The sequence below is a fragment of the Lipophrys pholis genome, assembly GCF_963383615.2.
Source record: "Lipophrys pholis genome assembly, chromosome: 4".
In the NCBI taxonomy this organism is placed as follows: domain Eukaryota; kingdom Metazoa; phylum Chordata; class Actinopteri; order Blenniiformes; family Blenniidae; genus Lipophrys; species Lipophrys pholis.
The window spans coordinates 14,278,495-14,294,537 of NC_137637.1; the positions used below are offsets into that span (position 1 = coordinate 14,278,495).

The 16,043-nt window shown below is 39.6% G+C and overlaps 2 protein-coding genes across 2 annotated transcripts; both read left to right on the forward strand.

Moving 5' to 3' along the window:
• The first annotated feature begins 37 nt into the window (after positions 1-37).
• Positions 38-2,889, forward strand: mustn1b (musculoskeletal, embryonic nuclear protein 1b). Its single transcript, XM_080461818.1, has 3 exons — positions 38-153; positions 249-372; positions 1,958-2,889. Exons 1-3 carry the CDS (start codon positions 49-51, stop codon positions 2,065-2,067), a joined length of 339 nt encoding a protein of 112 aa, XP_080317944.1. The 5' UTR covers positions 38-48; the 3' UTR covers positions 2,068-2,889.
• Positions 2,849-16,004, forward strand: LOC308108670 (inter-alpha-trypsin inhibitor heavy chain H3-like). Its single transcript, XM_080461814.1, has 22 exons — positions 2,849-3,136; positions 3,835-3,864; positions 4,074-4,097; positions 6,328-6,482; positions 6,898-7,002; positions 7,094-7,256; positions 7,749-7,859; positions 7,968-8,096; positions 9,269-9,385; positions 9,531-9,699; positions 9,796-9,921; positions 10,040-10,221; positions 10,312-10,497; positions 10,606-10,745; positions 11,186-11,346; positions 11,521-11,547; positions 11,626-11,673; positions 12,418-12,531; positions 12,697-12,898; positions 13,020-13,192; positions 13,396-13,507; positions 13,626-16,004. The coding sequence occupies exons 1-22, from the start codon at positions 3,029-3,031 to the stop codon at positions 13,762-13,764; spliced, it is 2,721 nt and encodes a 906-aa protein (XP_080317940.1). The 5' UTR covers positions 2,849-3,028; the 3' UTR covers positions 13,765-16,004.
• Positions 16,005-16,043: the final 39 nt, after the last annotated feature.

Sequence of the window (16,043 nt, forward strand, 5' to 3'; positions counted from 1 at the left end):
GGGGTCTGAGGGAGTGACTCACTGTGTCGGGACCAGGACTATATATATATGACAGGCTTGCTGGGAGACAAAGACACAAACAGCAACTACCAGATCAACTACATTGGGAAGAGTGTCGAAGTTTGTACACCAACTTTAATCACCATGTCACAGGTATGTTACAGCCAATGCAGCATTGTTTATGTAGATCGTTTTTAGAGGTTCGATAACATTAACAAACATTAACATTTGAGTTTTGCTCACTTAAGCCGGGTGAGGTGAAAAAGAAGAAGCGCCCACCGATGAAGGAGGAGGACCTGAAAGGAGCTCGGAGTAAACTGGGACTGAAGGGCGAGGTCAAGAGTAAGACCTATGAGGTCATGATGGAGTGTGGTGAGTACAGCTGTTTATCACAATTGTCTCTTCTTACACTGAAACATTAAACAAGACAGCATGCAAAAGTAATATTTCTAATAACTACAATATTTTTTTATCCAAATAGTTACGTCCCCATGCTTGATGTGCAAAGTGTTAAAATGACTTAATAAGGAGAAACTAGTTGAACATATTATCAATACCAAAGTACTAAATATAAAAATAGATAAGTCACTGCATGTAAATTCAAACCATTGAACAAATAAATGTGTTGATTTGTTTTACCACTGATTCAAATTCTGTACTATATCACGATACTAGATACAGAAATGTTTTTTGTTTTTTTTCGTCAAACAATTCCACAAAATAATTAAATTTGTCTCAAAGACAGTATTTCACATAAATGTAAAATGAAATTAAAAAAAGAAATCTAAAACGGTAGTTCCCTGACCGGGAATCGAACCCGGGCCGCGGCGGTGAGAGCGCCGAATCCTAACCACTAGACCACCAGGGAGTGGTGTTGTCATTGGATTACACATACGTTTATAAAGGAAGACCAATGAAACGTGACCTTTCGTTTGCGTTTAATCGTGTAGTTTATGTCGTATATTTAATTTACAACCTGATTAAAGCTACGACGTCGATTTCAACTGCACGTATCAAGTGTACTGCATATGAGGACTAAATAAACTTGATCTATGACACAGACTAACCTCTTTGTGCGTATCTTGACATGAGTCAATAATTTTAATTTATTATAATAAGACACTGAATTACTATCACTGACCGTCGCTTCATCTCCAACAAAAACTAAATGCCATTTAAGGAAAATTTGCGAAATCTTAATTATACCTTGTCAGAAGAGACATGAAAACATATAATAGGATATTAGTTACATAACCATGGGGGTACAATGAAGGAGCCACATCAACGATATCCTTCCAATCATTTTAGATTTCGGAGGTCAGTGCTGATTCATGAAGAAAACAAACAAACAAAAACAAACACACAAAAACAAACACAGCTCCCCTTCAGCTCCAACATCATCTCCTGATTGGTCGAAAGTTGAAGAAATGTAAGGGACGCTGGATTGACCCTGGACCTCCAACACTTTCAACTTTCTGCTTTTCTGTTTGATTGTAGCAAACAGATTATTGATTTGTTTGATCAATCATTCTTTTCAGGTTATTATAGTTTAGCATTTTGTTTTGTTAACGCATTTGATTATGTACAGTATAATGCAATTCTATAAATAGAGAACGTATAACCATGTCCTTATTTTTTCTGCATTTTGTTTTGTCTCCTTAGTTTTAGTTTTTGTGCTTTTAAATTGTAGTCTTGACCACGTAGAGCACATTGCACTCTCAAAATTCCAGTATAAGTAGTTCACAGACTATTACTGATTGAATGCTTTAAAAATGATGGCAATTTTTTTCCCCCCACGATGAATCTCTGCTCTATAAACAGACGAATCCCATTTTTCACAGACAGTTTGTTCTCAAATACACACCAATCATTCCTGTTGCAAATTTCTGTCGTTGAGGATGAGAAGCCATTTTGGTTGAATTCTGACCGGGGTTTTCTCTGTTCCGTTGTGTTTTAGAGCGTTCGGGCAAAGTGGCTCCGTCTGTGTTCAGCGGTGTGAGGACTGGAGGAGAGACGTGCCTGAACAAACCAGACACAGCTCCAGGAGCCAGCGTGTTCAGCAAATAGACGGACTGATGCTGGAACCCCTCAACCAACGTTTCTGTGGGAGAACCGCACGATGTAAACTGTTTGTGTGACTTTTCATATCAATGTAAAACCTTTGTGGGGATAAATGCGCGACGTTTGTGCTGCGTAGTACATTTTGATATTGCTGCTATGTATGCTTTTTTTTTTTTTTTAACTCACCACTTTTTCCTAAATAAAAACACCACTTTATTAATATCGCGTTTTCTTCTTTGCCAGGAGCAAACAGGATGATCGCTGTAACATTCGCCAAATAGAGGAAACCGCACACATTTGAAAGCACCTAGTTTAATTCACTTCAAAAACCAATGGGGAGCAGAGTACAGGTCCTTTCAGAAAAACGAATTGTTTGCGCTCATAAATTCAGAGTTGCAGCATAGAGAAATCAGAGATTAGTGACCTTTGGGGAGGGAGGGAGGGGGGGGGGGGGGGGGGGGGGACTCCAGAAGTTACTGTTTGATCGCAGGTGAATCACTCAAATGAGCTGCAGCAGCTCCACAAGACTCTCCAAAAACTCAGAATGGCTTCAGGTCCATTCAGACATCAACACCCGGCACTGAACATGCTTTTCCAAAATGGTTTTGGAAACAACATGAGATTACTGTCATAACGTGATGCACTGTCTTTGTAACATGAATGCTGCCACACACAGAATTGCAATGTTGATTCATCCCCACCGCACCCCACCCGCCTACCACCCCCACCCCCACCCACCGGTAGATCTTAAAATCATTCAAATGGTCAGGGTGTCTTGATTCAAGTCCCACTTATTCTCCCAAAGTGCTAAAAGCAGCAGGTTTGAACCTTACGACCTCCTACACTTGAAGCTTTGTGCTGTTGGTCAACAGTCAAGTAAAACACACACGTACTTTGTCCCTCCCTCGAGGCAGGGAGCTCGTTTGCTCTGGACTGAAGTCAGTCAGTGTTGACTGGATGTTTGGTCATGTCTGGACTGTTTTGTGTTGGCGTGCTGCTGCTGTCGAGCTGCTGCCTCTGGGCCGGCCCGGCCTTGGGGACTCTGGTCATCTCCAGGAACGATGAGGCGCCACAGGTAACCTCACACAGTAACCTTCTTGTATTCTGGAAATGGTGTGTCTTTTTTAATGGAAATTGAATGTATCTATTATGGTGTGTAGGTGTTTTCCTTTGCAGCTTTCGGGGACGACACTGAAAGTATGTGTAAATGGAGAATTTAACCATCATGTGTTGATAAAGAATGTTTTAAGACCTATTTTGTATTTTGTATTTTTTTTCACATTTGGGAGTTTTTAGAGCCAGTCTGTAAAGACACAATCAAATGTTGATAAGATGTACAATAAATGTCTGTTGCAAAGTGTAAAACCAACATTGTATCTCATAACTTAGAGTTGAAAAAAGTCTCTGAATAATCTATAAATCCCACTGGATGACGTAAAAAGTCTCCCAAAAGCCTGTTGTCTCATCCAGATGTCCTGCAGAAAATACGTTTTTTATCATAAAAAAATGTCTGTTCTGTTATTGATATTGACTTATATAACAGTGTTAAACAAACCAACAAACCAACAAATGAACAAACACAAAAAGCAGGAAATGACCATATATGGTCAATCAATACTTGGAAGCGTTAACTCCCCCTGACCTTTCTGACCTACTTGTCTAACTTAAGTATGTGTGGAAGATTTTTTGTTTAATTAGATCATACAAGCTTTTTTATCTTCCGCTGTAATCTTTTGGACTGATATTAGTCGTTATACTGTATTTATATTTCAGGACACAAGAAGAATTGCCAGATCACTGCAGGTATTGGTAAAAGCTTCTTTTTTTTTCAATGATAGTGAAAGCATGTTGTTGGTTCGACTCATTGATAGAACTTAAATGTTGACTACAATATTCATTTTAAAGAGGTGCATTAACGGGCTTACTATATAGAATAAAGTAACCATTGAAATGTCTACAGCTGTGCTCTGAAGCAGGTTCAGAATACAATGTTTCTCTCTTTATTGTTTCAGAAAAGAAGCACAAATGAGATGATGGTAAGTTAAGATATTTAATTCTACAAAGGGTCATTGTTAATCAATAATACGCCGTGGTTTGTGCGTTCACATCATAGCAAGAAGCTCATGTGGTCAAATCCTGGTCGGGACTTCTATATCCTGGTGTTCACACGGAGAACATGCAAATGGCTTTCAAGCCTAAGCCAGACTTCAAACCTGGGATATTCTAACTATGGGGCGAATGTGATAACCACGACAAGATCATTGTAAAGGAAATTTGACCCTACATTTCAAAATGTTTGTACTCTGAGAAACTACCTGTTGATCCATCCCATGTCAGGGTTCGCGTTAACCCTCTGGTGAATACGAACGCTTCAGTAGCAATTCTTGTTTGTTTATTTCAGATAAAATGTCATAGGTAGTGTTTTTTAATTCCAAAGTAACCTTCTAAAGCACGGCGGGTCAAGAAATAGGTTGTAACAAAATGGTGTCGTGTGATTTTAAATGCCATATTTTGGTACCGGTACAATGGAAATGTGTGTAGTGATGTTGTATTTTCTATTATTAGAGTGAATAGGAACCTCGTTGGACTATGAAACACTTTAGTCTCTAAGGAAAACTCAGTGAGTTTTATTTGAAACTTTAAATTTTAAAAACGAGCAACATGCTTCTGTTAGATGAACACACAACTCATTTAGATGTTTTTCACAGCATTTATACGTCAATGAATTTTTAAAAAGTGAAATCTACTAATAATCTGGCAATAGGATGCGTTATATGACTTTCCAGCGTGTGTGTCTACTTTTCTCACCCAGAAATAAACTAACAGTCTAAAATGAAAACCACAATTTAGAGGTTATGAGAAGTAAGTTCTGATTATACTTGTTTTTGCCACTGATGAAAGTCTCATACAGTACAGAGGGTAGAGTTTGTGTTACCTCCCTAAAATCAAATGTTGTTAACGTTGGACGATGCAGTTGAAGTTGTTGCTGCAAAGCGTCGATGCAGCCAAAAGAAAAACAGTGGAGTGACTGTGTGTGTGTGTGTGAGAGAGAGAGAGAGACAGAAAGAGAGAGAGTGTGTGTGTGTGTGTGTGTGTGTGTGTGTGTGTGTGTGTGTGTGTGTGTGTGTGTGTGTGTGTGTGTGTGTGTGTGTGTGTGTGTGTGTGTGTGTGTGTGTGTGTGTGTGTGTGTGTGTGTGTGTGTGTGTGTGTGTGTGTGTGTGTGTGTGTGTGTGTGTGAAATTAGAAAGCAAAACCTCAGATCAGCTCAGGTAGAGCATGAAGCAGTGACTGGGTGACCTGCAGTGGTTGTGGAGTTCATCACGGCTCACACGTCGTCCTTGAAATGTGATTTTGCGATTCCTTTTGGGGGGAAATATGATGGAGGTTTTTAAATATTTTCAGAGCATGCCTTTGAGTTTCAATCTGTCCTTTAAAAGTTTTTCAACAGCATGAAAGAAATCAGAAACCTGTAACTACTTGAACATTTAGATTTTTTTTTTTAATTGTGTTATATTTGCGTTCCTCACCTTCTTTTTCATTAATGCTGAATTATTTTTTTTATTGGTGGTGGATACTAAACCCATTTCCACCTCAAACATATAGAGTTATTTATTTATTTCAGAACTAAGCAGATTGCTGGTTCAGGGGTCTGTAACCTTTATGACCCAAAGAGCCTTTTTTTGTGACTTTCCACCAGGTTAAGTTTAAGTGGCGCTTCAAAAACACGTTGAGCCTTTACAACGAGGCCACCAGAGCCTGTAAAGTTTCATATATAGTTTGGATACAGTTACAAAAACTGAAAAAAAAATCAAGTTTCAATTACATTTCAGGAGGGTGAACATCTCATTACAGTTGACCTGTTTTTGTACATGAATATTGCAGTTTCACTCCTCTTTCTTCATAGACTGTTTTGACATTTCAGCATTTAAAAAAAAATAAAAAATCTTATAATTTCAGATTTTTTAAGCCGTTATAACATTTATTTATTTTTTTTGTCTACATTTCCTGTGGTTAGGCAATTCTTTTCCAGAGTTTACCTGTACCTAATTTTAAAACTTTTACTTTGTCAAAAGTCATTTTGAGAATGACCCAACAGTGACCGTGTATATTAATGAACAAATTCATGTAAAAATGCAAGATTCTGGACAGAACCATTTTCCATCATCTCTTGGCGGTTCACTTGAGAAAGTGTGACCCCGTCTAAGTGTCAGTATCTTCATGGCTTTACTTTCCATCAGTGCTCAAATGTTTTTGTCTCCTCCTCAGGTGGAGGTGCACAGTGTGATAGTGGACTGCACTGTGACGTCTCGTTTTGCCCACACCGTCATGACCTCCGTGGCATTAAACAAAGCAAGTGTGTCCCAGGAAATATTTTTTGAAGTGGAGCTGCCCAAGACCGCATTCATCACAAACTTCAGCATGTCAGTCTGTCTCCTCTCTCCTGCGTCTGTCCACACCTACATGATGAAGCTCATCTCTATACCTTCTCATATTTTATGTCTTGATGCAGCCATTTTACATTATTGGAGATACAGTATACTGTATGGCAAATTGGTAGTTGGGAGTCACTGAAGGCTTTTGTTTGTTTTCAGCTGAATTTCTATCAGAGATTTGCCAATTCCTTTTGTAGATAGTATTCATCAAAACCTCCAGCCTCTGCTGTGTTTACTATTTAGTGTACCTGAGGGCAGGTTATTTACAGGATGACACTCATAAGCATCAATTGAATGACATGATGCCTGTTGTCGCTTATTGGAAAATGTCAAATTAGAAGATATTACATACAGATCCTTGAATAACATCAATTATTTCCTTCTTTGTCTTTGGATCTCATAGGGAAATTGAAAATAAGTTCTATGTGGGGGAGGTTAAGGAGAAAGAAAAAGCAAAGAAACAGTACGAGAAGGCAGTTTCCACAGGGCAGACAGCTGGGCTGGTCAAGTGAGTCTATCAGAATTAAAATATATATATATAATTATATGAATCCAGTGTCATTAGATTCAAAATATCCTGTTCTTTTATTTTTCAACAGAGCCTCTGGAAGGAAAATGGAGAAGTTTTCAGTGTCTGTCAACATTGCAGCAGAAAGTAATGTGACTTTCATTTTGACGTACGAGGAGCTCCTTCAGAGGAAACTGGGCCTCTATGAGATTATGACTCGAGTTAAACCCAAGATGCTGATCCAGGACTTCAAGGTCACCTCACTGAATTCAGCCATGTGAATTCATCCATTTAAACTCCAACACATTTGGAAGTGGCGCATGAAACACCATGGATCACTGAAATACACACAGGAATATTAGCTGTAAAGATTCACAATCTAACAACTCATAGACATCAGAAACCCAATCTGTCAAATTCACCATAACATAGGAGTATGAAACTGAATCCAGTTTGAATACTTTGACTGCATATGTTTTCTCAATGAGTGTGGCATAAATCTGGACCGTGTCATTTTGTGTTGATTTTTAGCATGGGAGAATTACTTAAAAGCTTGTACTTATTTCAGAATATGTATTGCTATCGTTGCGTACTTGGGCCTTGTGTACATTTGGCAGTAAGAAAGCTTATATCTTGTTCGGTGCTTCTAAACATGTTTTCAACTACAGCATTTATCTAAATGCAATTATTCTCAGATTGCCTGACTTATGGTCCAAAACCTTGTGTGTTTGCTTGTGTGGAAACAGATTGTGACAAACATATATGAGCCTCAGGGCCTCTCCTCTGTGGATGCCCACGCAACCTTCCTGTCCAATGACCTGCTCCCCCTGGTGGAGAAAACCGTCACAGACAAAAAGGTACATCATCCTGCAAATTCATATTCTGTTTTTACACATCTGTCTCTCTTCCGTCTCTTCACATGAAGCCCCATGCAGTAAATGCAATTTTTAAAAAATCCTTTTCAGGCACGCATCTCTTTCTCACCAACAATGGACCAGCAACGAAAGTGTCCAGGTTGTGACGGGACACTGATCGATGGAGATTTTATCATAAAGTATGACGTGAACCGAGAGAAGAACATCGGGGATATCCAGGTCAGCTGCCAATAAGCAGTTTAAGGACATCAATTCACATTTGTCTGCCACAAAATATGTTTAGTGGTCGGTGTTCTAAATTCTAAAAGTGTAAATCTCATAATAAGATGCAACAGCCCCAATTCCAGAAAAAGGGCAAGGTCAAACAAATTCATCCATTGTATATGTGATGATGGAAAATTTGAGTTTGCAGAAATGCAAAGAATGCTTCCATAAAATACAGATACTGAAACAATATAGGCTGCTATCCCCACATCTTTTAACTCTTTGTAAGGCACTCATTAAAATGCTGAAATATGTAATCTTGTTTTAACCTTGCTTTTGTGGGAAAATTCTTTATTTCTTACTTTCTTCAAAATTGTGGCTTTTTAAAGTCAGATGAAAAATAAACCTAAGAATAAAGAATTTGTATTTGATGGGAAATAAAGACCCAGATCATGTCCTTTCACATATAATTAAATATAGTCTCAAAGGGGCAAAATACAATTGTGTTAATGTTGTGTGAGCAGTGTAAAGTGTCAAATTTCATTTTAATCTACAAAAATCTGGGAAATCAGTAATATCCTACACTTATTGTTGCTATTTCTAAAGATACAAAAAACTGTGAAACAACTAAACATAGTCACTTTGCTAATAAAAGCTTAAGAGAAAACTTTGTTTCAGCTCGATACAGCAGTACACAGTGAAAAGTACAAGTGAATCTGAAAGAATGTTTTAAAATGCAACATATCCATTTATAATTCAATTTGGACAGTAAAACTTCCTCAAAACAAGATATTCGACTAAGCTTTTTCTGTATTTTGAAAGTGTGGGAATGGTAAAGTGCAGAGAGTACACTGCCTCCGACTTTAATCAGGGAGGATCATCTCCTGCACACTACGACCCGAAGTTCATGAAATCAGTTCAAAAGATGGATAGAAGTAGTCTGTTGGGACCAGCTCCAGACCCCAGTCACCCCACAAAAGGATGGAATGGTAAAGAAAATGGTTGAATTGCATTTTGGATGTATTTACATCTTCACACTTTATACCAACTTTTTTGAAATTGTGGTTGTACCATTAAATTCAAAGAAAAATTGAACCGTGCAAAACCCCCCAAAAAACTTTCCAACTTTTCTTTTGCATTCTTCCATTTCCTTCTTGTTTACTCCGGCTGTTTCTTAATCTTTTCAGATTGCGAACGGATACTTTGTGCACTTCTTTGCTCCGCCAGCCCTCCCCAGAGTGCCCAAGAATGTGGTGTTTGTAATCGACGTGAGCGGGTCTATGTTTGGAACAAAGATGGAACAGGTGGGAGATCTTCAGATTAATGGTGTGCTTCTCAGAGAGAGAGAGAGAGAGAGAGAGAGAGAGAGAGAGAGAGAGAGAGAGAGAGAGAGAGAGAGAGAGAAGCTAAAATGCACAGGTTTCAACATTTTCTTTTCTTTTTTTGTAGACAAGACAGGCAATGCTGGTCATCCTCAAAGACCTGGACGAAGAGGATCACTTTGCAATCATCCTGTTTGATGACCTCATTGTTGTCTGGAAGGAATCCCTCTCCAAAGCGACCAAGGAAAATGTGGCCGAAGCCATGGTGTATACCAGAGCAATAAGCTCCGGAGGATGTTAGTATTTTATAAGAAAAATCAAAATAAGAATTGACAAACATATTGTTTTATACAGTTCAATAGAGATAATTTCATGTGTGTTTTCTTTTTCAGCAACAGACATCAATGGTGCAGTTTTAAGAGGTACAGACATGATAATCAAAGATCGACGGGAGAACAAACTCCCTGAGAGGAGCACTGATATGATTATTTTACTGACTGACGGGATGCCAAATTCAGGCAAGTAGACAGAGTTTGTTTGTACCATTTGATACACCAGGCATAGGATTCTGCCTATTTAATCAGTGTTTGACATTTGACATGACGTTCGTCGTTGTTCTGAACTATACCTGTGAAGGAGTAAGTGACATCGGAAGCATTCAGGAGAATGTGCGCTCAGCGATGGGGGGAAATATGTCACTGTTCTGTCTGGGATTTGGAAATAATGTGGATTACAACTTCTTGGATGTGATGAGCCAACAAAACAATGGAGTGGCCCGCAGAATCTATGAAGCTTCAGACGCAACACTGCAGCTCCAGGTGAAGACTTGAGAGCGTTGATTGGTTTGTCTTTCTAGATTCGATTTGTTCTGTAACACGTGGTAAAGAGTGTACTCTTGTTTCTTCCAGGGTTTCTACGATGAAGTGTCCAGTCCCTTACTTTTAAATGTGGACCTGCGCTATCCTGATAGTGCAGTCAACTTCCTGACCACCAACAACTTCGCCCAGTTGTTCAACGGCTCAGAGATAGTGGTGGCCGGTCGACTGATGGACAATGACCTGGACAACTTCTTAGTAGAAGTCCTCGGCCGTGGGGTGAGGCCATGGAAACTGCAGAAATCTAGAGACAAGAGAATGCTGTGCTGGAAAGAAAGCAAACGCTTTCTCGCTGCTCTACTTTTTCTTCTGTTTTCTGGCTGTTAGTTTGAAGAAGACTACAAGGTCGAAGGCCAGGCCACTGCTCAGGACTGGACAGCGGTTTACCCCAATGATGACTACATCTTTGGAGATTTTACTGAGCGTCTGTGGGCATACCTCACTATCCAACAATTACTGGAGAAGAGGTTTGTTACATTCATGAATATCCAGCATCTTTTTGATAAATCCTCAATGTTCTTTTTTTTCCTTTTCCTGGTCATTATGAAGGTAGACAAAATAAGTAGACCGACAGAAGAATAAATCAATTGTAATTATTATTGGCACTTTGTTTTGATTGGTTGTGCTTGTGACTGAGCGGCCATACTTGGAGTTCTGTGGCCAGAGACACAGGATTGCCAAATTTATAAATGTATATAGAAAACAGAAATGCTTTATACAATAGAACTGTCTTGTTTTCTTTCTTTATTGTCCGTTTATTGATCTTTGCTTAGATTGCTTCTCATCCTTCATAGGCCAGTTGTAGCAGCCTGTGTTAATCTTGTAGTATTTATTGAAACATCCCATGTGGTTGTCTGCATGCAATCAAATTGTGGTCACAAATTAGCACTCTGGCTTTCTCTCGCAGCAAAAGTGGTAATGCAGACGAGAAAGCCAATGCCACAGCCAAAGCCCTGGAAATGTCCCTGGAGTACAGCTTCGTAACCCCTCTCACCTCCATGGTGGTCACCAAGCCTGAGACTGAGGATGGATTAGTTGACCTTCTCATCGCTGACAAGCTGACCGAAGGTAATGGAGAATACGGAAGGTTTTAAAACGTATACAAGGCTGTCTTTTCTTCACATTACTCCTGTCAAATATTTCTCTGACAGGCAAAACATTTTCGGTTAAACAGATGCGAACATCAGGGGCTTCAGAAATGTACCACGTTTTCTCCAACTGTTTTTATTTATTTTTTAACAGCCCAAAGACAAAAGGCAGAGACCATGGGTAAGACTGTTTTAAACCAAAATTTAACAACATGAAAAAGAAATTGACCTGATTTTGCTTTTTTTTTTCTGTGAATAGCATATCGCTACCCTTCTCCAAGTTATAGCTATTCAGCCCCAGCTTTTGGTGAGTATATTTTATCTTTGCCTGAGTGTTTGCTCTGGCACATGTTGATGGGACTAAAAGCTATTTAATCATTATAATGACTTTTTAATTTTTTATTTTTTTTATTTTACAGCAGTACAACTGAAGTGAAGTGAATGGTCATAACCCTTTACTGACAGATAGTTCACAGGTATTCTTGGTGGATCCTGTTTGGTTATTAGAGAACATGTACAGTAACTTATCATCCATCAATCCCTTCATCTTTTGTATCTTATTCATCAGTGATGTGAAAATGAAAGTTGAGATCGGCTACAGCAGGCTGGAAAAGTAGCAGCAGTAGTGTCAGTGAGTCCGATTGTTGTGGTTAAGAGCAGTATTGTAGAGTTTGCTCTGTAACCATGGATCCATATTCCCACACTCACATTTGGCCAATGTTGTGACTGAAAGAATGACATGACAGATACAGGTGTCCCAAATGAGGTGCTCACCAAGCCCACTCAACCCTGGTGGCTTTTCATCATCAACCAAATATGAGAATGATTTTAATGGAAATATTAGTTGCTTCTGTTTGTCAAGGGAGAGCAATTGGCCACTTGAGAAATGATATCTTGGATGATCTGAGAGGCTTTGGTGTCCATGTCAAATGAGACCTTTGTTCCCAATATTGCCACCACACCCCGGTGGCAAAGATGGTTGAGCTGATGGATGAATGGCCTCTGAATGATTTTGTAACTTGTTGTCACTGTTTTCTGCTGTCGTCCACAGTGGATGGAGATCCTCATTTCCTCATAGAGCTTCCTGACAGAGATGATGCTTTGTGCTTCAACATCAATGACAAACCAGGAACCATTTTTAATCTCGTCAGAGACCCAGAATCAGGTCAGCCCACAGTTGAGTTCATAATAAAGACTGTAATAACCTTTGACATCATTAAACAGCAGTGTTTGCTGTCCTTAGTCTGTTAGTGATTTGGTAATTATTTTTCACTGTTGGACTTGTGTAACACAGTGTAACCAAACCTGTTGTATCTTGCTGTTTCCTCAGGTATTCAGGTTAACGGCCAGACTATTGGAGACAAGAAGATTTCCCCCAACGGGGACATCAATACCTATTTTGGACGTTTTGGCATTGTCCACCAGACTCTGGGGGTCAGGCTGGAGGTGAACACTGAAGAAATCTTAGTGTTTCAGGACAACAAGCAAGTCAAGCTCCTGTGGTCTGATGCAGCTGCTCTCAAAGGAATCAAGTGAGTGATCGCATATATTCATCTCAGGAAAAAAAAATAAAAAACCTCTTCCCAACGAGAGATATGATGGAAAGTATGATGTTAAATGTTCATTCTGTTTTGCATGTTCTTTCTGCTGCAGTGTGGATCTTCTCGTGACCAAAGATCGCAGTCTAACAGTCACACTAAAGGATTCAGTTAAGTTTGTCATCCTGCTGCACAAAGTGTGGGCGAAGCACCCCTACCACAGAGACTACCTGGGATTCTACACTCTGGACAGCCACCTTCTTTCACCTTCTGTCCATGGGCTGCTGGGTGTGTGACATACTGATCCAACAGTGCATTGATTCAGCTGTGATTAGGCCCTCATTCAGTAATGGTTTGCAGCTGTTACTAAATACACCATAATTGAAAGCATTGCTTTAAGGTTGTTTTGTTTTTGGATTATTAAGATCGCAAAGATCAATTATAGTAAAGCTGATTTTTTTTCTTCCCCCTAACGGCGGTTTACCATTCAGGTCAGTTCTATCACGGAATTGAATATGAGGTGACAGGGCTGCGTCCAGGAGAAGTCCCTGAGAAACCAGACGCCACCATGTATGTGAAAGGACATGAGCTCAATGTGACCAGGTACGCCGAGATCCCCAGTTAAAATGTGCAAAGTGTGTCCTAAAATGTTCAGATTGTTGTATCTGCTTGTGTCAGCAGTGTCTTTTAGACTATTTCACATGGGTTTCTCTGTCCACAGAGGCTGGCAGAGGGACTTTAGCAGAGATGTGAAGAATGGCGAAAGTGTTCCCTGTTGGTTCGTCCACAGTAACGGGACAGGCCTCGTCGATGGACTCGTGACAGACTACATAGTGTCCGGTGTTTTTACAACTAACTGAGACCAATTCACATTCACCAGTCAAACCTTCACAATCACATGAAATCAATAAATGTACACTTTCACATATAGTCACACCTCAAATACTCACAATACTCTCAAGATATTGTGTACCTGAAAAAAAACAAAACCAGGTTGACTTTTCCAATTTCAGGTTCATGCAATGTCATGTCAGGATGTGAAATACCAGCATGAAGTATCTGTCTCAGTATTCCTCATATTTCTCTTCATTTCACCCATCTTTTTCATAATTAATCATAACTACTCATGTTAGGAACAGTTAGTTGCAGCAGGGCAGTGCCCAAGGAGATGAAGGTCAAGGGCCTTGCTCAGGGGTCTACAGTAGTAACATGTCAGCAGTGGGATCTGAACCTCCAAACAAAACCTTGCTTCTCCTCCAAATCGTATGGTATAGTCTATTTTGGCATCCAATTTCATGGTCTGAAGATATTGTTCCCATCTTTACTGCGTGTACAAAGTAGTTCATACTTCATAGACACAGTTGACTTTGAGAATGTCCAATTGATCATTTCTTAATCGTTTTATGATGAAATTATATCATGGTTAATGTGTCAATCTGTTTGAAAGCAGCAAATTCCCGAGGAAAAACAGGCTGGTATCTTATATGTGAGGTCTCCTTTAAAGGAGACATATCATGCTTTTAAATCCTTCCTTTTTACATATAAATCATACAGTTGTGGTCTATACAACGCGGAACTGCAATGCTTGGGTCTGAATTCCTCATTATTGTAGCTCCACAGGCCCCTTTTCAACCCCTTTTCTGATGTGCTTCTGAGAGCAACTCGTTTTGGGGCGGTCTCTTCAAATGCAAATGAGACACTTCATACCCCGCCTCCTCTCCAGGTTGCAGAGGTGATACTCGGTTCAACTCCACCCTGTTCGGCCATCTTTGTAGTTTGATAGAACAGATACAATTATCTAGCGGCGCAGAAACTTTATATTCACACATTATTTACAAAATGTCAACAACGGAAGATTTGTCCATCCAGCCATACATGTTGGAGCCAGAGTCGGACCCGGCGGAGCGAGATGAAAATGACGATGATGCACCTACAGAACAACGTCTTCATATGGATGTAACGCAATGGTGTGTTACTATATTTACACTAACTTCTCCATCCATGCCCACTACTACAATACTGCCTGTATTACAACGACTATTTAACACAGAAGTTACATTATAATCTAAAACGAGCACACAGCGCTAACATATGAAGACGGTGCAACTGCTAATGCTAACAAAACAATGACAGGGACGTCTTATCATCACACTTTTTAGCGTTATATACAGCTTACCGAAGTGCTCTGTTCGTCGTCTCCATAGATAGAAGGAACTGACCGCTCAATCAGACCAAGTCTTTCGGCAAATCCTTCTTTATACTGGCGGAGGTTGCTGAAGCAGTCATCCTTGAAGTGATTCGCGCACACAAAAATGACCTTACCCACAGATGTGGGTACATTTCTGTGAAAAATAAAACTCAACCAGGCACTTCGAAAAGGTTCTGATGCTGGGAGACGGTGTAACGAAGCTTGTGGGTTACTACATCCAACAACCGAACATTTCGACTTATCCTCTCGTAACTTCGGTTGGACTACAAAATCGCAGCGAGAAACAAAAATGGCGGATTGCTCGAAGTGTCGATGTCCTAATTTGGCAGTTCCGCTGAGAATACTGTGACGTCATTGTTCAAAAAACGTAATAGAGAATAGAAAAATCGAAACCGATCGCAAAATATGACCAAAACAGAATATAAAGATATCAACGGAGCACCTTAAGAGACTACTTTGAACTTTTCTGTACTTCTAAACACTCTAAATATACAACAAAATGCATTTAAGGGCTAAAAAAGTGGATTTAGCATGATATGTCCCCTTTAAGACACCTGTACCACACCACACACAAATAAAAGTTACACTGGGTCTATCTACATGTTGAGATACAGTCTTCTGTGTTTAAAATGAGTCAGACATTTCTTTTACCAGCAGGTCCAAACTGAAATTGATACAAACATCAGTTTACACAACATCATTACTGTCCGTGGAGAGAAAATAGATGCACAAATGCAGTGAAAAACATGCATAAGTAAAGACAGAAAACAAACACTAGATAGACAAGTTATTTCATGCCTGCTTGAGTACCCCAGATCACGCCAGCTTACAGGAAATCATTCACGCACAATGACTCACATAAACATACTGTTAAAAAGCAGTTGTAGAAGCAGAGGGTCCCTCCTCCTGGATTGTGATGTGTGGGCGGAG

Coding starts and splice junctions, on each gene's coding strand:
- mustn1b (XM_080461818.1), top strand. CDS start 49: ATGACAGGCTTGCTGGGAGACAAAGACACAAACAGCAACTACCAGATC. Junction 154..248: donor CTTTAATCACCATGTCACAG/GTATGTTACAGC, acceptor TGCTCACTTAAG/CCGGGTGAGGTGAAAAAGAA. Junction 373..1,957: donor TGAGGTCATGATGGAGTGTG/GTGAGTACAGCT, acceptor GTTGTGTTTTAG/AGCGTTCGGGCAAAGTGGCT.
- LOC308108670 (XM_080461814.1), top strand. CDS start 3,029: ATGTCTGGACTGTTTTGTGTTGGCGTGCTGCTGCTGTCGAGCTGCTGC. Junction 7,257..7,748: donor TGCTGATCCAGGACTTCAAG/GTCACCTCACTG, acceptor GTGTGGAAACAG/ATTGTGACAAACATATATGA. Junction 13,193..13,395: donor TTCTGTCCATGGGCTGCTGG/GTGTGTGACATA, acceptor TTTACCATTCAG/GTCAGTTCTATCACGGAATT.